The sequence below is a fragment of the Corvus hawaiiensis genome, chromosome 4 (assembly GCF_020740725.1).
Source record: "Corvus hawaiiensis isolate bCorHaw1 chromosome 4, bCorHaw1.pri.cur, whole genome shotgun sequence".
NCBI lineage: Eukaryota > Metazoa > Chordata > Aves > Passeriformes > Corvidae > Corvus > Corvus hawaiiensis.
The window spans coordinates 65300163-65321030 of NC_063216.1; the positions used below are offsets into that span (position 1 = coordinate 65300163).

The 20868-nt window shown below is 39.1% G+C and overlaps 1 protein-coding gene across 1 annotated transcript in view; it reads right to left on the minus strand.

The window, feature by feature from the left end:
* Nucleotides 1–20868, minus strand: part of SLC2A13 (solute carrier family 2 member 13) — a 149064-nt gene that overhangs the window by 12940 nt on the left and 115256 nt on the right. Inside the window, exon 7 of the mRNA XM_048300626.1 lies at nt 19544–19669. Coding sequence (XP_048156583.1) covers nt 19544–19669 — 126 coding nt within the window. The remainder of the gene's footprint in view (nt 1–19543; nt 19670–20868) is intronic.

The following is a 20868-nucleotide window of genomic DNA, read 5'->3' on the forward strand; positions in this document are numbered from 1 at the left end:
ACCACATCACAGCCTCTGAAATTACTGCCAAACCAAAACCACAAAAGTGCTACACTGAAAAAGCCCTTACTGTGAATTTCTTTGGCTATGTGTTTTCTACAGGCTACTTAAGATGCACATCAGTTCTAATCAGTGAAAGCCTGACCTACCAACACTTGATGCAAAAAATTCAACCGACTGGAAATAAGAGAGAAGAGCAGAAGATTTTCAAATTACAAGCATTATATGCTCGGTTTCAAAATCATAGAATCCATCCTCTATCAGATATGGTCTGAAGCTCAAAAGAACTAAAGCTCTGCTCCCCATCTCCTTAAATTACCTTCATATGGCACATGAAAGAAGGTAAGAAAAGAACTGGTGTGGGGGGTCTAAAATATTGCAAATAACAGGAGGATGAAACAGGATAAAACTATTTCCTTGATAATCAATGTAAATTTTCTTAATACTCGAGCCATTTTGGCTTTACAATAATTCTGAAGTGCAACATTTCCCCAGTGTGGGAAATGGTTGGGAAGGACATAGCACAGGTACAAGACAGAGACCAATTTGATTTTCTCCTCAAATTTCCATTAATTTTTGCTTTGCTGTAGAGTGAGGGCTGTCTAGACCTAAAGATACGGTTTTTGCAGGAATTAATTGTTTCATTCTGAACAGTTCATATATTTTTAATAAGAAAGCTGCTGACTTCTCATTGTCTTTTAAGCCCTTCAGAAGCATCTTAAATGGATTTAGATCAAAAGTCTTAAAAGGTCAAAATTCAAATCAAGTCAGGCAAAGGAAATTACTTCTGAAGAAAATTGCTAATGTGATTGTCCATCTCTGTAAAATGCTTGTTAGAACAATCATATTTCAAATTTATACAGTCTGCTCTGAGATAAACTTTGACATCAGGTGTTGATGGCACAGAAAGATTTTATAGCTAATTCACAGTTTCACTAATCCCCCACTTCTTTGCTCTAACGCAAGTAAAACTACTTAAGGACTGCTCTTATGCCAGACTTTTGTGCCTGGGTTATCAGGATGATGGTAATCTACAATTTGCCAATTTAAGTCTCGAGTGTAACACAAATATATTTGATTTACTAAAAATCTCCTTTAAAAAGATTTTTAAAGTCTCCTGTGTAGAGTGCTGACTTTTTTATCATGGCAATCCACTGAACAATATAAATTTATGCCAAGTTTATTGACTCATGTTTTCATCTGAAATCTGTCATGGAAAGGACAGAGGACAAAAGAGACATAATTTAGAGTAGCTGCCATTTGGACGGAGGAAGGTTTTTATGGATGATGCTTGGGAACAACTAAGATTATTTATCCACAAGCAATTACTTGTCCTGTAGAAGAATCTAGACCTCAACATTTGGGTTAGATCTCATAAGTTCAAGCCCATCTTCTACTGCTAAAGGTATTTAGTTGTCTGAACAAACCCCCAACTATGTTAGAGGGCAGAATTTAGCATGGTACCAGATGAACTGTATAATAACTTGGTGGCAGTCAGACACGTAACTAAGGAGAACTATGGAAACCACCTCTACCCTGTCCATCAAGTGGTCTCTCAAATCCACCCATGTACATCCAAAATAGTTACATTAGCACAACCCATAGAAACCTATTAAATCATGAGGTATAGTTTCACTGTAAATCAGCATATTCTGATTTAAAGAAAAATCCTTGCTCCTTTTTTGTACACATGGTAAGATGATGTCTGAAGTATCAAGTGAACTGCAACTCTTGACCTGAAGGCGAACAGATTACTTTAAACCTGACTAATGTCTGAATCAATAATTCCTAAGCTTTTTCACAGTTCCCTAGCTACTGTCATCCATGCCTCAGGAGCTCCACGCCTCTCTTGAGAAGCCTGCATTTATCACTTTGACTTTATAGTTTACATAGAGAAATAATTCATCCATTAAACCAGATGTTGCCTAAAAATATGCAGATGAAGTTTCTTACACCAGATGACAACAACTGAAAAAACAAAACCAAAAAAAAAACCTCCAAAAACCAAAACCCCAGACAACCAGAAAAGAACAAACAGATGCAGCATTGAAAAACTATTGCCATAAAACTTCATGGGATTCAGCTACACATTGCTTAACCTGCATTGCATAAAATACAAGCAGAGTTTAGGGGCACTTACTGAAGCCTTTTGCTATGACTGGAGAAGAGTTTTTAAAATACTAGCATATGCTTCAAAAACTTGGAAAAATAGTTTAGTTCACAGCAAAGAAAGCAAACTGCACCTCAGGAGATGACTGGTGCAGCTGCACATGACAGAGAAAGCCTTTATCACACCGACCCCCCCTGCTACAGGATCCATCCATTATACCTACAGACCTGATGATCTTAAGGATCTTTTCCAATCTAAATGATTCCATGATTCCCAGTCATGTCAGAACACATACCTGCAAGAGACTTAGCACACTGTTCTGACTCACCTCTGTCCTGGCCACTTGATCACAGATTACCATAATTTTTCTATATTATTATTTATTTAACAAAAAATCTTTAGATTTGAATTCAAACACTTTCACTTTCCCAAGCTGAGAAATTTCAGCTTTGCAACTGCATCTGAATTTGCCCAAAAAATACATTGCTGGAGCTGTTATTCAGTCTGAATAGACTAAGCAACACACTGGAAACAGGAGCAATTTTTTCTCATGACAAATAGTTCTCCAAAATCAATCACATCAAAGGGGTTCTTAACTGTTTGCTGATCTGGACATTTCAGTACTTTTGTAACCACCTATTAGTGGATTCTGAAGTGTGGGCAACACAGTTGTTGCGTCTGCTGCCACAGGCAGAAGCTCAACTGTCTGACAGTGCCAGCTGGACACTCCTGAGCTGTGGGGCTGAGCAAGCATGTTCAGTGGGATTGGATAACTCTGATCTCTCAATGAAAGATGTTCAGTTTGGGATTTGCCTTAGACTTCTTTTATCCTGTACAGGCACCTTCCAAGTCCTCGTGGCTACCTCCAAGCTGTCAGCTACAACTCCCCACTCTGCTGTCACACCCTAAGTGTTTCAAGCTTCATTCTTCATTTTATCTACCAGGAGAGGAGAGAGAGAAATCTCAGCTACTGCCAGAACTCTGTCCATCAGGCTTCTCCATCATCTTCTGTGCACTCCTTTCCTTGAGAAATGGACTCAAACCAGGAAAATGAAGAATAATGTTTATACCCAGTGTTAAAGCCCAACCATTTCAGACCTCACAGCACCTGACAGCACACTCCAAAACTGGGAGCAGAAATAAGTATATACCAGGTTTTTGTTACAGGAGACACAATCAGCTTGATCCCACTACACAGAGAGTGACTTACGTTTCTTTCCAAGCTTTCTCCTACTCTTCCAAAGTATCAGATGCTAATAAAGTATCAGGGAACATCTGACGTCTCTGTGCTCTACAGTGTCCTATCCTAGTCCTAATTCTGATTCTGACTGGACACGCTTGGTTTACCCCAGTACAAATTAAAATTAACTAGTAATAATTAAACAGCATGATTTCATAATCATAAATAATTCAAATATTATATTAATAGCACATGAACTTGTGAGAGGTCATACAACTATGGAACATAATCAACTTAACAAATACCTAGTAGTCTAAGGTACAGAATTTTAATGGGGAAAATTCAAATTAAAACCTGATCAAAATGCAAAATCTTAATTAGTTTTGAGCATAAGCATCTTAGCTGAATGTCACTGTCCTTCATGCATTTCTGCCTATCATCATTTTAACTACTTCAATCACTAGAAAACAGGTCACAGTTTCAAAATATGGTATTTTGTGTTTCAATGTTGGACACTTTCAGGTACAAAATCAGCTGTTCAGCTGAGGGAAAACAAAAGAAGGAATGTGGCTTCTTTCTTTCTTTTTTTTTTGGTAAAATGCTTCCAAACTGCCCCAATTTTCAACAAAGACATGAAACAGATAACAGAAAAAAAAAAAGAAAGGATCAGAAAGTCCATATATATTGTGTCTTGATTTTGTTAAAAAAAAGATTAAAAGCTGGTTTTGCACTGTTTTCTGGAAAAGGATTTTAAAATATTTATATATATATATATATATATATATAAACAAAATTAGCACCTAATAAAATAATTTAAATAAAATCCTCAAATATCTAAATATATTACTGCACAAACTGAGTGCACAGAGATCCCATCTATATCCATTTATATCCAAGTCTAAGAGTACACTCAACAAACAGCTGGCAGAAAACAACTTGGTCAACACCAGCTAAGGGGCTGACAGGTTGAAATATTAGCTGTAAAAATTAGTATTCTCCAGTTAAGAAGGCATGACAAAAATGGGTTTATTATGTACTCCCAGAAGACAACTTTAAGGTTTATAACTGAAAAATTCAGTGATACCAACAGCAGTGGGTGATAATTACAAGATGGAGAATAAAATAACAGTGTATATAATAAATAAACAACAGTACAATCTGGTAGTTATTTCTGGAGAGATTCTTCCTAAAGCTGAGTAAATAAAGATGCCTTTTTTTTTTTGTAAAGACAGTGGGGTTTTTAAAATATATATTCTGAAGAATTTTTTCTCAAATTGAAGTATGACTCAGCAGCTTAATATGCTGGTATTTGGTGGCAGAAAATATTTCTCAAAAACATCAGAGAAAGTTTCACTGGAATTTGACATCATACAAGGTTAAAGTTACAGCAAGGTAACATTAAAGGAGCAGCAGAGCCCATAGCTGTGAAATGTTTTCATGAGAAGACACAAGAATATATTTTTGCAACTTCAAACATAATTCTGTGTGTTTACAAGCTTAAAAAGTGTATGAGAAAGCAACAATGAAAGAGCGAACCATTTCAGGTAAGGGTCAGAAGGCAACAGCAGGCAATATAAGATTTCTGCCCTTTTTTCCCCGTCAAGGGCACACTCCAGTGGTTTACTGACAACTTACATCTGTGTACTTTAAAGACTAAGACCTTCAGTAACTTTTCCTGCTTTTTCATCTGTAGAATACACTGATTTCAAAAATTTAAAATAACCATGGAGTGTTTCACAACCACTAAACTGTCTGACAGTTCTTATTGAAATATTCTTAGTATGCATATAAATCTCAGGTTTGTCCCTTCAGCATATCCTGTTGCTAAGGTTTGTGGCTCTACAAGCAATTGTGCCCAGTGGTTCACTGAGATTTCACCTCTCTCCAAAAAATTTTTACTTAGTCATGTCCTCGAACAACTTTACTAACTCTAAATCTTTTATTCTCTTTCAAGACAAGTTTTACTATTTCTTGCAGCTTCCAAACTACTGATGTGCATGAGAACCCCAACCACTTTATAAATGCTTTATAAAGAGGTGGGCTCCAGCAGAGTGCCCTCAGCAAGTCATGAAGCCTCCCAGATTCCAGTGCTGGTTTTAAAATGTCTCAGCCAATCCTTACAAAAAGCAAGATCCAGTAAGAGACAAAGAAACACTCTAGTTCAGTCCTAATTCTCAAACTGAAAAATTTCAGTTAAATGCTGCAGTTCTCACTGTTTCTTTCTTTCGGGTATTACCAACTCTTGAAGAACTTCACCAAGGTGCAGATCAGCAAAGAATGTTTAGAAATTTGAGTAAATATGATGGAGATGATACTACTCAACACTTTGAAGCCTTTGTCATGATCAGTAGGTATTTGAGTATGACAGTAATATCAAAAAATATAAGAAACCCACTGCAATCTACCAGATGGAGTGGAAAAAATGTCATGATGTGGTAAAGACCCACAATTTGGGTGCTACAACATTTTTATACTCATGTATTCATGTACTGGTCCTGATGGAGACGTGATGTGTGTGATGGGGCTGTGGCTCAGTGATGTGACTTGCACACAGAGTGGCCAGTGGGACGTGAGAATTCCTGCTCCCACCACCTTGGTGGCTGCCACAAAAGCTCCATCTAATTGTGTTCACTGCAATCAAGCACAAACTGAAAAGAAACAACTCATGCCACGGCAAGGGCACAGGCACACAGAGAACCCTCGCAAGAAATGACATCTGGGAATATTTTACTGCTTGTGAAGTAGACGCCATCTCACAATTTTAAACATAAGCACAAAGCTGTCTCTGCATGACAACCAGCAAAAAGGTATCACAGAGGCATTCCGGAAACAGAATGAGCTATTATTTCCCTCCTGGCAGCCATCATGGTTGAGAAAGGCTTGTGGACTCCCTGTGACCCCAGAATGTGCTTTAAGAATGTTTAGTGGCTTTTCTGTGGTTATACAGAAATAGTTCACTTTTGGAACAATCAGTTCCAAGCAAGCATGCACATTCAGTCTGGCTTCATCCAGTCACTGCCAGCTTCCCCTACTTCTCTGAAAGGAGGAAGCGCTCATTAATGATTTGGCCATTTCTTCTGAAAGACAAACCTTTGGGAAATTTCAGTGATGAGCACTAACTGGAAAGTGTCTATCAGTCACCTTGGGGGCTGCTGGAGCTAACTTGTGCTGCCTGAGGCCTTCCAGCAAAAACCAGACAGATTTGGTCACTCTGTACTCCTGCCTGCAGGCGGGCAGGCTTCATTCTGTTGGAGCTTTCAGGACAAAAATGCTTATAAATGTCAGAGATTCAAGTATTTTTTGTTAGAGACAGACTGGCATTGAACATCTGTGACAGACTAGCTCATTAACAATTTCACTTGTGTGCAGACCCCTCGCTGCATCTCAGTGCTCCTGGTCTTTCCCTGAACTGCAGCTGTTCTGCTGCTCCCAGTGTTTCTGGTGGAAGTTCTGGGTCATCCCTGCTCTGACATGTTTGAGAGCTTATGGATGGAGCATCAGACTGCAGTCAAACTACTGACAGAACTGGGGCAATAGAATGGGAGAACTTCTAGCTTTTCTTTCCAGATTTAAAAGCATTTAGTCTCCCTGATTGTATTTCCTTGCAGCATTGACACTCAATGACAGAATTACTGAAACAAACTGGTCTGAAGATTATGATGTCAAACACAGCATTTTAGAATTTCATGCAGACTTACCATAAAATAAATCTCTACCTGATGTTTAATCTCTTTTCACCTGAATCTACATTTCATTCTCTTAATAATTATAATTTCTAAAGTTCTTTTGGTTGTAACAGAAATATCAACCAGCTGTCTAATCACTGCAGAAATATCAGTCTCCCAGGAGATGCCTCTTTCGTATGGTATATAAAGACACATTGCTCCAATGAATACTGGTGGGAAGGGCTGAGTATAGGGCTCAATAATAATAAGTATCAATATTTCAATATTAATTGAAGAAATATTAACAGAACAGCATGCAAGAACTGCTAGCATGGCATAAGAAAGTCTATTCTCTAAAACACAGGCAAAGACCAGCTGGAAAGGAATAAAAAGGAGCAGTTTTTACTCCATTAGTCAATACAAGACAGCTCAAGGTCACAATTTTAGACATCTGAACTTGATTTAAACAAATTCCATCCAGACTTCCTATCTTTACTTAAACTTACAAGTAACCTTTATTGATGCTTGTGCTGTTCACCATGCGTCAGTGGTAGTGTCTGAGGAATGTCATCATCTCAAAAGCATCACTTGAGTTACAGTTGACAAGGATTTCTAAGACCATGGTAATTAAAGACCAAAGAAATGAAGGTCGTTGTTGCAACTTATCAAGGAATCTCAGCACAAGATATACCTGAGTATCAAGGTAACTCAGCACGAATATTCATTGGAAGTTCACCCTCCAAATGAAATAGGTCCTATGTTACAATCTTTTTTTTCTTCTGAATGCTTCCAAACACTTCAGAAAACGATAAAGAGAAAAAGATGTATTGCTTTTGACTACCCCAAAGTCTTAGACATACAGAGACACTGTAAAAACTGTACTTTCATGTTGAAACCTGGTATGTGAAGTTAGTGAAGAATGGCAAGATTTTATAGTTCAATTGAGGAAAACAAAGCAAATCCCACCCAAACCCCAAACTCAGACCCCAGACGGGACGTGGTGACACAATTCCGGCACAGCCTGGGTCAGCTCTGTGGCTGCAGGCACACTGTTGAAGCTTTACAGAGAGTTTATTGCTTACTCCAGGCAGCAGACCCTGTGCCTCCCAGCCAAACCACCACTGCGCAGAAACAATTTTCCAGAGAGCTGTTAATATCTTAAAGTCTCAGTCAACCACATATTTCAATGGGAAATGAAGAGAGAATAAGGTATCAATCCTTTGGAAATTTCTACTGATACAAAAGGAAGGGGGGGGGGGGAATAATTTTCTGAATTTGCTTTTTTTTGGTGAATCTGAGGCAAAAAACCACATAAAGACAAGGAGTTGAAAATAGAGATCAATATTACAAGTATTAGCATGCCTTTTTAGCACTTCCTTGCTCTGTTTAATTTCTAGTTATTGACATACATACAAAGTTTATATTTCAAAAGTTCTAACAATAACATTTTGACCACCTTAACTTTCCATCTAAGTACTGAACTGTGACATTCATTTTCTGTAACTGCAATTCAGACACAAATATTACATTTTAACTACTGCCAGCAGCTGTTCACCACCACACAACTGAAATCTAACCAGACAATACTTGAGATCTTGCATTCGTTGTTTTAAATAGATGATGGAACAGTATTTTTTAAACAGAGCTTTTCCCTGATTCCAGCAGGTGGCAATAGCTCTGCCCTGATAAGCTCAGAAAAACCTTTTTCAGAAGGGGAATGATGCACCGCATCCCCACCCATTCCTGCTGTACTGGGGAGGCTCTGAATTAAATCACCCAACAGAGCTCTCCAAAGAAGATTCCTCTGCTGTCAGCCCTAAAATTCACTGCAAATCATTAATGTCGTAACTGAAAATGGAGCCCTAAGGCTCTAAGAACACTTAAAACAAGGTGTTTATTTCATGCCTGAGTTGTGAGACCGAGCACTTAACACGAGAGTGTTGCTCTGCTTTCATTTGTGCATGCAGGTGCAATACCTATGCCTAATCTAACGAATTTTATAAAATACATAAATGGTAACTGGTTAAATTATCTCCAGTTTATGAAATTTATGAACTTTGGGTACCAAAGTCTTCATCATTATATGCAACTCAAAAGTCTGGGATCTGACAGCAGAAGAACTCAGCAGAAATCAAATTAACCATCCATCTTCCATGGCCTCTGACATCTAAAAAGAGTTTTACATAAATAAGTGCTTTTTAACAGTAGTTATTTTGCCAAGAAAATAGGCTACATGGGAACACACCCCATCTGAATCACAGGTCTGAAGAACTCAGTAATCATGCAGAGCCTCAAACTCATCCTTTATTATTATTATCTATGCAAAGCTAATGTTGCAGCTGTGGAAAGCTACAGGACAAAACGAAGTCTGTACATCCTGCAAGGAGGAAGAAATGCACAAAGTGCTGCTGTTGAGAAGTGTGACCTGCCACCTCACAGGCTGCCCACTTCCTAGCCTGTACTAACCAACAAGCTGAGTTAAAGTAGGGTCACAACTTTAAATCAAATGAATCAATAATTTCAGTTCATCTTGCGCCAGTGAGGGATTGATGTTACTGCCTCCATTCTCAAGGAAATGAACCACACATGCAGACAGCACATACAGTAATTTCTATGAATTAAACTTATCAAACTTATAGAATTATTCAACAGTCCTACTGCAGAAATGTGTTGATTTATTTTCCCTTAAAAGTAAAAAAAAATACTCTAAAAATTCCATTATTTTAAGAAGGGAAGATACGAAAATTCTACTGTATCAGATGTTGTGATTATTGAAGAACTACTTATTATGGAATAAAGGTATATAAGATGTGGATTAGGGATGCTGTTAAACGTACAAGCTGCTGTACGGAGGTCTGGGTTCGGCCCCGTTGAATGTTCTTTATCAATAAAAATCCCCAACCACATGGGTTTTTCCAAAATATTTTCCACCCTCCAAACAGAGGAAATTTCATTTTAGTAAATCAATTTCATAGTGTAAAAGCCTAAAGGAATCTGCTGAGACAGTTTTCACAAATTATTTTTATTTAAATTCTTCAGAGTCAATATTAAAATAAACTTCAGTCAATAACCAAGTAAATGTGAAAAACAACGACTGGAAATTCTCCCCTCAGAAAAAAACCCCACATGCTCCAAATATGAGTCAGTTCCCTTTCCTTGGCTCCTAGGCAGAAGGGGAAATCCCCATGTCTGTCCCAGCAGTAGCCCCCTGCATGCTCACACTCTGCTCTGTGCCCCTCTCAGATCCCCTCGGATGAGCAGAGCAGGGCCTTGCTCTGCCCCTGCTGCAACACTGCCCCAGGAGTGAGGCACAGATGTCTCTCAATCTGTCCCTAAGAAGATGAGCAGCTGGAGAAGCTAATTAGCAGCAGGCTCCTATGGGCAATAAAAGACTCTCTAATGTACATTTCATATGGAGAGAGAAAAGCTGCAGGAATTATCCGAATACTCTCAGCACACTGATATGAGATTGACAATTTTCTCATACACATTGGCATTTTTTCTCCTTTGCTTTCCTATCTCCTTTGTCAACTAGGAGCAACCATGCTTTTTAAACAGGGAACAAGAGTATTTTCCTTCTAGTTCCCCTTCAGCGGAAATAAGCAGAAAGCTGGCTTCTTCAGCAGATGTATATTTAAATTTTGAACACCATACCATCTTCTTCTTTAGACCACTTTTAAAATGAAGAGCACTGACTCAAACATTCTTCCATTTAAATAACAATTTTTTCAGATACAAACCAGCAATTGATAGATAATGTTTTAGCTCAAGGGCCGCTTTTGTTTTTCTACTCCAGTTACCTCAATGCTGTAAGGATCTGAAGTAGTTGTAACAAGTAACCCAATGTCCTGGGTTGCAGTGTATTCTATTACCATCCTCATGAGCTGTTGAAATCAGGTGGGGCAGTGTTTCCTTGCCTCCTCCCCCCAGACTATCTTGCTGTTAATGGCCCATCATTGTCCTGCCGCATGACTCAGAGATAACTCCCTCCAGACTATCTTCTGTTAATGAGCCTCATCAACACTTGGCCTCATGACTCATTACCCCATTGTGAGATGCTCCACCCAGAGGGAGGAACCAAGCATCCCATCGTGGATATAATCTGAGACTGAACACCAGAGACAACTCTTTCCACTGGATTTCCAGAGGACAAGAGCTACACAGCCACCACTGGACTTTCTGAGGAAGAGCAGACTCTCTTTTACTACAGGATCACTGCTTCAGAGGACTGCAGCCACCATTCTACCAGACTGCTACCACCACCCTGCCTAACAGGGACTCAGGTTGTACCTTGACTCTGTCAGTTTGAACCAGTGTTTTCTTTTAGGTTTTTTTTCTTTCCTTTTCTTTAACTTCCCCATTAAATTGTTATTCTGACTTGGTGCCTCCCACTGGTTTGTTTTCCAACTAGTACACCCAAATAGCAATTGGCATTCCCTACCAGAATGCCTTTTACATAGTAACTCGGAGTAAGATCCAGAAGCATGTTTAGCAGCAAAGTGAAATAAAAGGGAACGGATAGAGAACAAATGTACAAACAATGTTTCAAACTAACCAGTCCAGCTTTAAAATCCTATTTTGTGCTGGGTGTCTCCAACAAATAAATACTATCTTCAGCATATAAACTAAAAATTTCCCAGTCAGAACACATTCACTTCATAACAGGGCTTCTTTTCAAACATCCAGAATTTTCTACTGGTTGAGTAGAAATACTGTGTTAGAGCTATTAATAGTAATTCCTAAGTAATTATCTGAAAGGAGTATAAATAGTTTCAGTTTAGATTATCATGTTGCATTAGACCTAAAATGCAGCTATAATATATAAAGTATCTTATTTGTACAGGCATTAAATTAAAAGTTAATTATGTTATAATAATAATTTTAAAATGTCTTCCCCCTTTAGCAAGTTAAACAGTTAAAAAAAAGGACAAGACTAGCGTCTATTAAAGCTACAATGAAATTCCACCCTCAATTATTTAATTACACCCTTACAATATTTCAGTATATATATAGATTTCACCATCTTTATATATGCTTAAAAAGAGCTTGTTATGGTTTTCAGGTCCACCATGAAATAATTTCCTTTTGAAAGAATTTAAAAGTGTGTTGTCTTAAAGATTTGAGCAGGAAGAGTGGCTGAAAGAATCAGAACATTAAAATTCCATTTATTTTACTACCTACTCTGGCATCACCAGTAAGACAGGCTCATCAAGGATTAAGGACACTCTATTCTATATTACTTTATCCTTCTGTTCTTCCTCTTTGCTCTTAGTTAGCAGAAATGGCTTTAAAATATGCACACGAGATTTCTTAAGTTTCTCTGCTACATCCTTTTTACAAATCACAGTGGTATATGCACCCCTTAGGCCATGACTACACTGTCTGATAACCTCCTCCCAGGAAAGACCTCGTGCCTTAGAGTTTAGGCTGACAAAGACTGCAATCAGTTTCAGATCTTTTTTTCATTTCTGTTTTTGCACACCTCACTAATATATATTAGATATTATTGTGCTGAAGTATATCCTCCTAATCAAACAGGACAAATAGGATTGCATCTTGCCACCCAGCTGCTCCAGGTTTCCACACTTACCAGCACTGGGGAAGATAATCAGAATTTAATTCTATTTGAAACTGCATATATTTTGATTTTCTTTTCTAAACAATATTGGGGCTGAGAGGGGGCGCTTTATATTCTGGTTCCTACTGAAGCTATGAATGTTTCAATTTAGCCAACATTTAGCATATTGCCTGTTGGGGAAGATGAAACAGGAAAGCCTTATAAATATGATTGCCTGACAAAAGATTTTGGGAATATGAAAACTACAGGCGACATCGAAATGAAAGCCACCTTTGAAATACCAAATCTTAGTTACTGAACAACTGGAAAACAATGGTATGGCCGACTGAAGGTAATCCCCTCTTGATTGAACAATACCCTCTGCTTGCAGGCAGGTCCAAGGGTCAGAGCAGACCCTACTAGCTCAGCAGAAGGGGTCCAAAGAGTACTTTTTAGAAGTTAAGATGTAACACTCTATGGTAATATAAGAACTCTTATAGGCTGTATGTAAATGCTATAGGATTTGTATCTTGTATTAGATTGGTTAGTGACAATTAGAATATTCAGTACAGAAGATGATTTATTGTATTGTAGCCAGGACTTCACACACTCTCTTATTCCACTCTTACCACACTCTTACTCCATTCTCATTCCTCTCTCTCTTTACTTACTCGCTTACACTCTTGCTCTCTTGGGCCTGCTCAGAGCTGCGGCTGGCAGCTCTAAGCAGTGCCCCTGTACCCACGCCCTTTGCAATAAACCGCACGTTCCAACATCTGACTTCAGAGATCTCTCGTCTCCGTCCGTCCCGACCGACCCACCCCAAGCTCCCGCAGTCTGGTGCCCAACGTGATTGCCGACCCCCCAGAGCGCTCACAATTGCCCATCAAGAGATTTCTCTAAGACTACTGGTTATAATCACAACTCACATTCAGGGTGCTGCCAATATACATGCAGATGTGAATATTCTCTTTATCCTGCTACTTTCCTGAATCATTTACTCCCTGTACTACCTTTTTACATGGTAAATATGAGAACCATAATCCTACATCTAACCTTCATCTATTGATCTGATGACTTTGTAGGAGAAATACTAGTGTCTCTCTAATTACTGCTGAGTTCAGCATGAATTTTCAATGCAGACCCTTGTAGAAAGATTTCAAATAAACATTTCAGCAGTAAAATCTTCTACCAATGCTTCCTGCATGACAAAACAAGCTATGTCTACCCATGGACAGAAGAGTACTTAATTCCTAAAAATTGCTCTGGGGCTAGTCTTTCTGTGGTAACAGCAAAGGTCTGTAATGCTGTTTGCCATGATGTACTGAGAACAGATTCTCAGTCTTTAAATGTGTAAATACACACATACATTCTTTCTGCATTAGTAAAGCAGTCACAGGAACTTTTACAAATGTACCTGTCATGATGTAAAACAAGTGTAATGAACTTACATGTCTGTCTTTGTCTCCAAGGGGGAAAAGTAAGGTAGTATTTTTAGAAAAATCTAATGTTCTTACGAAGAAAAAGTATTCTAACAATTTTAAGAGTCTCATCTGCTATGCATTAGACAACAGGCAGTGCTGCATGAACATAAAGCTCCCCAGAACACTCTCAAGGCTGTGACAGACACTGGCATGTCCCCTGTTGGACATAAACCAGTCTGTTGTCTGAGAATCCAGCTAATGAACTCCCATGAATTTATTTTTTCTAACCAGTAGAATCTAGTTAGCATCCAGGCTCAGATGCCAAGGTCATTAGGCAGATTCCTGAGGTGGAAACTCTCCTGAAGCTGGGAAAGAGGGTTTGCCTGCCTGCCTGACCCGCTTCCTCTCACTGCACAGGTAATTTAAACCCACTTTTTCCCCAAACAGGTTTCCAAGATTAAACAGTTAAACCCCTCAGCAAACTGACAAGTATGAGAACAGGCGCACAGTGAAACATAACAGCATTACTGAGCATCTGTAAACATGCCATTAATTTTACATGGAAGGACGATGCTCAGGAGAGCACTGGCTAGAGGAAAACAGAACTTCCCAAAGACAGAGCTCTTCTGCACTCTCGCCTTCACACTGACTGCCCTTAGAGAGGGGAGTGCTTCTTTATATGGCCAAAAGCAGAATTCTCCATAAAGCATTAAACTCCCGTGGCAGGGAGATGTTCCTCTAACGAAGTTAATAAAAATGGCTGAAAAAAGCAAATCACTCAGCTCCTCTCTCTTTATAGATTTCTGTTCCCAATCACTTTCCTTCAGGGACTGTGGAGACCTGCCAGCTAATTTTGTGGACAAGATAGCTTCTAGGCTTGTCTCTGATCTGCTGCTGATGTTATTATTTCTTCATAATTGTTTACTGTATAAAATTAACATCATTCCCTCCAGAGAAAGATTGCTCAGAGCTGCTCATGAGAGCATTTTAGCTCAGTTGTGGGCCTGCTGTCGTCTTGACAACATACTCATGTCAAGGTTAATGTCACATCAAGGCACTGTAAGTACCTCCTTCCCTTGCAGTTATTCTTTCAACTGTAAGGGTATTAATGCAATTTAAAGTTTCTTCATTCTTGGCTGACCTTTAGGAATATTGCAATCACACACACAGAAATTTCAATAGAGGAATTTCTCTGAGTACTGTAATTGTGGGAAAAATCCCTAGATTTTGGGTTGTGTTCAGAAAGCACAACACTGAAAGCAATGCCCTCCACATTTTGTCCTGGCTGAGAGATAGACTCTGCCCATGACCTCTGTTGTGCCACCTGAGCTTCATAGTGGAACCTTCCCACTGCATCCCCATCTGTAAAAGTGAGATAATGCTTTTGATTAAGTTCATGGGAATTTCATAATTCAATGTTCATGAAGAACAGAACTGCAAGCCTTTCTGTGCTACTGCTAAGTGCAAAACTTCCCTAAATCTTGGAGAGCAGAGTCCCAACACAGAACCCCCAGACCACACTGAAAGAAAAGATACAGCTCTTCTTCTTTTACTATAAAGTGAATAATTTAAGAATATTCTTGCTCGCTGTCTTGAAACCATCCTTTATGTGTCCCTGGGCAGAGCTGGAGGCAGCAAGATTTGCATGTCAACAGCTACTCTGTTAACTGGTTCAGGAATACCAAGGGCAGCAAAGCACCTGCCTGTGCTGGTGCCCTGGGCAAGACACTCCTCTCTGTGTTATTCTCATACCAGTCGCACTTATGTTAAAAAATACATCTCTGCTGCTTGTGGTACATGTATGATCTTACAGACACACTCGTTGCACATTACTCAAGCTGCTTAAGCTCTGACTTGGACTCAGTCAGATTTATTCTTGCGCAGTCTCTCTCCCCCAGGGCCACTGCCAGCCACTGAGTTCCCTACATTCAAAAGAACTCAAATGCTATACTCTTCTTGAAAAATATGTGGATGCTTTAATTGTCTCCCTGGGTTTCTATGACAACCACAGCAACATAAACAGCCTTGCTGGCAGCCACAGGAGACTGAAGTCTATGCTCTCTCCCCTCGCCTCCCCAGAACTTCTCAATGTAGAAAACACCATAACCAAAAAAACACAATTAACAATAGAGGTGGTGTCTAGTACACCTGGCTGGCACTGGGGAAATGTATTGTGAATAAAATGCACTGACCACTACATCAGTGTTACCAAAGTACCTTGGGAACAACAGTGAAAAACAGTGCAAAGCTATAAATATATAAACAGAAGTTTTCTATGTCAGCCAGCATGGCTGCAGAGAGCTTTAAAAAGTATATGATAAGGCCTTCTCTGTTAATGTTTCTGAGCACTTCTCACCTCAGTGGTAGGTTACACATCAAGAATAGGTAAGCCCCTGAGCAAATGTCAGGACAGTTGGGGTTCAGTTGGCTGCAGACCTATGTGGGTGCACACACATCATATGGTATGGCCTTAGGCACGTCTCCATGGCTGCAGGAAAATCATAAACAAAATGTGATCACAGCAGCAGTGAAATGCTCTGCATGGCACTGTCAGCCCGAGTCCAGGAGAAGCTTTCTCTAACTCCTGCATCAGCATCATGAGAGCTGCTGCTTCTGCTAATGCTCAGATATCTGAGCTCCAGTAAGTCCCAAACAAAGAGCGCAGGTCTTTCTTCTCTCCTGAGCAAAATTAATGGCAAAATAGATTTTCCATGAGCCAAGCATAACCCTGGAGGCTTTAAGCCATTTAAACTCATCTATCTAATACCAGATGGCATGAAGCCATCAGGATACACAGGAGTTACAAAAGACGCTGTTGATAATTATGGCTGTCCATAGCTCACAAAATCATCTTTCAAATTATTAAACTACTTTCTGATCACCATCATGCCGTGTATTTTTAAAGTAATTGCCCCTGTATGACTACTTTGTGACAAAGTAACTTTGTGAAAGAAAGGGCTGCAATTTCCTTCACCAGTGCTGTTAGTTTGTCTCAGGCACTCGTTCTCCCTGTGCTGCCAGGGAGATACAGACCCCTCTGGTGGCTCTGAGACACAACACAACTGGGGATGTAACTACGCTGTTTTCCCTGCAGCCATCTTCCCTTGGCAGGGAAATCCTACAGCTTTGTGGGACTGATTTTGCTGTAAAACAGACTCAGGATTTGCACAAACAGAGTTGGGGGGTGGTATGTGAATGTGAGCCCTTGGAAACAAAAAGCTATGGGGATTCCCTCTGGGCCAGTAAGCAGAAATACATGTATGTGTGAGGAGGAGGAGGAGAAGGAAAAGGAGAAGGCAAAATGCCTCCCTCTTCCACAGGGCTTGGAAGGCACAGAAAGTGACACCTGACATTTCACAGCTTGAAGGATCAGCTTTTTGAAAACTCCCTGATTACACAGACCAGGTAGAAGCAAGAGAGAAATTAACGAAATAAACACTAGAAATGATGATGAATATTTTCAAAAAGAAATGCGGGTATTTTATTGATTGTCCATCTTAAGGTGGGATTTTCACTATGGTGACTACCAATATAACAAATTTAAAGTTCTTTCATTTCCTCTTGAAAGATTTTAAGCGAGGTCCTCATGTTGTGGAATTCTTGCACAACATAGAAATACTGCATTTTGCAATATGGAAACAAAGTATTTCTTCTTCCCTATCTAATTTGCTCCAATAGGCTGTGTAGCAAAGAGTCTATGTGAGACTCAATCATGAATATGAAAAAATTGCTTATGCCCACATTTACTACACTAAACAATTACTCTAGCTAATGAAATAAAGTTCAATTTTATCTATCAACTATTCATAACTAGTTTTTGTTTCCCTCTATGTCTTCCAGCATTCTAGTGTGATTCTGCTAATTACAGACAAATTACTTAAAACTACAGTATACAGGAAATGAATGTTGACTTGGAATATAAAACTACATCTGTTACCTTGAGATATATGAAAGTCCACGTGCTGCAGATCACATTGGATATCAGGAAATATGCAAGGTATGTTCCATAATGTGACATTGAAGTTAGTCACAGAACAAGCAGGCCAGATGAGATTTTATAGTTTTCACAGTTATTTAATAGCCCCAAAATGATCACAGTGCTTTTAAACTAGGATCACAAAAAATACAAGCTTCTCTTTTCTGCACCTGGAAGGAATTACTAGGCCTAACGGTACTGAAATCAAAATGAGGGCAATTTTAGAGTAATTTTAAATTAATGATTCCACAATTAGTAGATATTTTCATACATTTCAACCTCTGTCCAATATGACTCACTGCCATGAAGACACTTGGGTTTAAATTCTGAGAAATATGTATGAAAGTTAAAAAAAAAGAAAAAATAAAAGGCCCAAACCACCACACAAACCTTTGCCTATTTCCTAAGTATATTCATGGTATTTGGGTGGCTGAGATGAATTATGGTGAGGTGGTTTTATCAGAAGTAATTGCTTAGTTCCCTTGTGACTCTGAACCATTCTAAATCCTAATCCAAGCCCTAATCACTACTGAAGTATTCATAAAGCCTTTACAAGACAATGTTCCAACTCACAAAGCCATTCCTTAGGAATGGTCAGTACTTCAGAAAACATGAAAGTTACTGTGACTTCACAGGAAATCTTTGTGCTGCCTAAGAAAGAGGTGTGATATATTTTGCAGTTGCACCTATGAATGCACATGTTTTTACACTCCAAGTGCAACAGACAGCATGACAGCCCTTTCAGGCACAGAACCACAGAAATCTGTGGCCAAAACCCATGCTTTTGACAATTTGAACTTTTCAGATTTTGACTATTTTAGTTTATTCAGCTGAGCTAATTGTTTCTTTAGTAGGCTGTTGTAACCGCTGCACTCTGCCTAGCCGGCTGCTGCTCCCTGAGAGCTCAGTGAGGGTTTCCCAGGGCCATGCCATCAGTCGCATCCCGGAGTCCATTTGGGACAGCCCCGCGATCTGGCTCCGGCAGCAGCAGCGTCACAATGCAGTGAGGGGGTAAAGGAGGCAGAGAAGGGTCTCTCATGAGGGTGTGAGATGGCTTTAATCACATCTTGTCCCAGCAATGCTCAGAGGTAGAGAGACAGCGTGGTCTGGGTGCGGGGTGGTTTTGTCAGGGGCCAAAGTGTGGTCCCTGGGCGGGGTTGGGGTACAGAACAAATAGGGAGAAACCAAGGGAGTGGCCAAAGCCAGGGAGGGAACAGGGGAACACACAGAATCATGGGGTTAACAGGACACCACATCAGGCCAATATTAAAAGTGTGGTTTAATTAACGCATTCAAAAAGAAAATTAATTCAGGTGGCTTTAAGTATATAACTAGGAAATATGCCACCTCAAATGAATGAAAACATTAAGTAAAGGCAATTTTCCTCATTTCTAGTGTACTTTTGCCATACTTCCTAAGTGGCAGACTACACCAAATGGGCTGCACACATCAGGGTCAAGGTTTTTCTTTATGTTAGAAAGTAATCACCCATTTTTGACAACGCCAAGTTATTTTCTTCTTCCCGAACACCTTAAGAATAACATTTTTTGTAAAAGCAAAACTGTTCTCAACAGCATAAAATACACTCTCTGTAGAGCACAAGGCTAAAAAATCTTGACTGGTTTACATACCTGCCCCAAGCTGCTTTCATTGTAGAATCTTTATCAACAGGAATGCATGAGGACTCAATAACACTTGATTTATTCAGTTTGTAGCAGAGACCGCAGTCTGGATCTAACATACATGCACTACAATAACTGAAAGAGAAAAAAAGAAATACTTAAGAACCACTTCATTCATATGTAGATGTCAAAACCAACAGCACCTACTCATCAGTCGTGGAATGCACATAGTTAAGTTGTCAGTGTGGGAGACAAGACAATTAAGTTCTCCAAAAACTATCACATACTGCTTTCACCTTCTTCTGTAACACATTTTGGTAGTCCATCTGCATCCACCCTGTGATACCTGATCAGGCTATAGGAGAATTCGTTCATAGAATAAATTTTAATTGAAATTTTATTAAATTACTGCAGAATTTCTATGTTGTCTCCATTTAGAATATAAATCTATTTTCAACATACCTTCCTCTTGCTTAACTGATTGGTCAAATTCCAAACCAAACAGTTTGGTTTTTTTTAATTAGGAAAGCTGCATTAAATCTGCTCTTAGCTGAGGTATAAACTAGAGAAAATATTTTTACAATAGAGATGAAACAAAACTTTCAGGTAAGAGCCAATAATTTTATCTAACTGTAGTAAAATTTCTTCTCTTGCAAAAATAAATTGTAAAATTGTAATTCTGCAATTAGCAATTTTCAAAGGAACAGACAATAACTATTACAGTAGTAAGACTTGGTTACATTTTCTTACATCAATATTAGTACAGCAATGGGCAGTAACCAAAAGAGTTGACAGGAATAGAAGACTGCAATTGAATAAAAAACATTTTTATAAATCACAAATCTGTTGAAGTATGCAATAATAATACTAAAAAATGTATAAGATTATAATATTTTCTTACATTGAAAAGAATCCCATGATATCAAACAGGATTGTAACATATGATTTTCAAACTGTAGAACATTTTCCACTCAAATGATGTTATCAAAGTGCCTGTTAACAACATGAATTTATAGAAAGACACAGCGATGAGTGTCATCTTTATGGTGTTGCCAGCAAAGGACAGGACAGGGACTGGACACCTCCTGGTTTTCCTCAGTGTCCTCACAAGCATCAATGCAGAGATGAACAGCAGAGCTGAACTCGCACTGTCTGTTCTGTCCTGCTGGGTAACTCCACGTAACCTCATGGGGTGCTGGGTATCAGTAACCAATTGAGTGGGAAGCACAAGATATCTTATTTATTTCTCCCTCCCATTTGGAAAAAAAATTGAGATATTTGAGTATTGATTCCAGCGTCTGTCTACATGGCTGCTAGTTCAGCTGCTCCTCTGG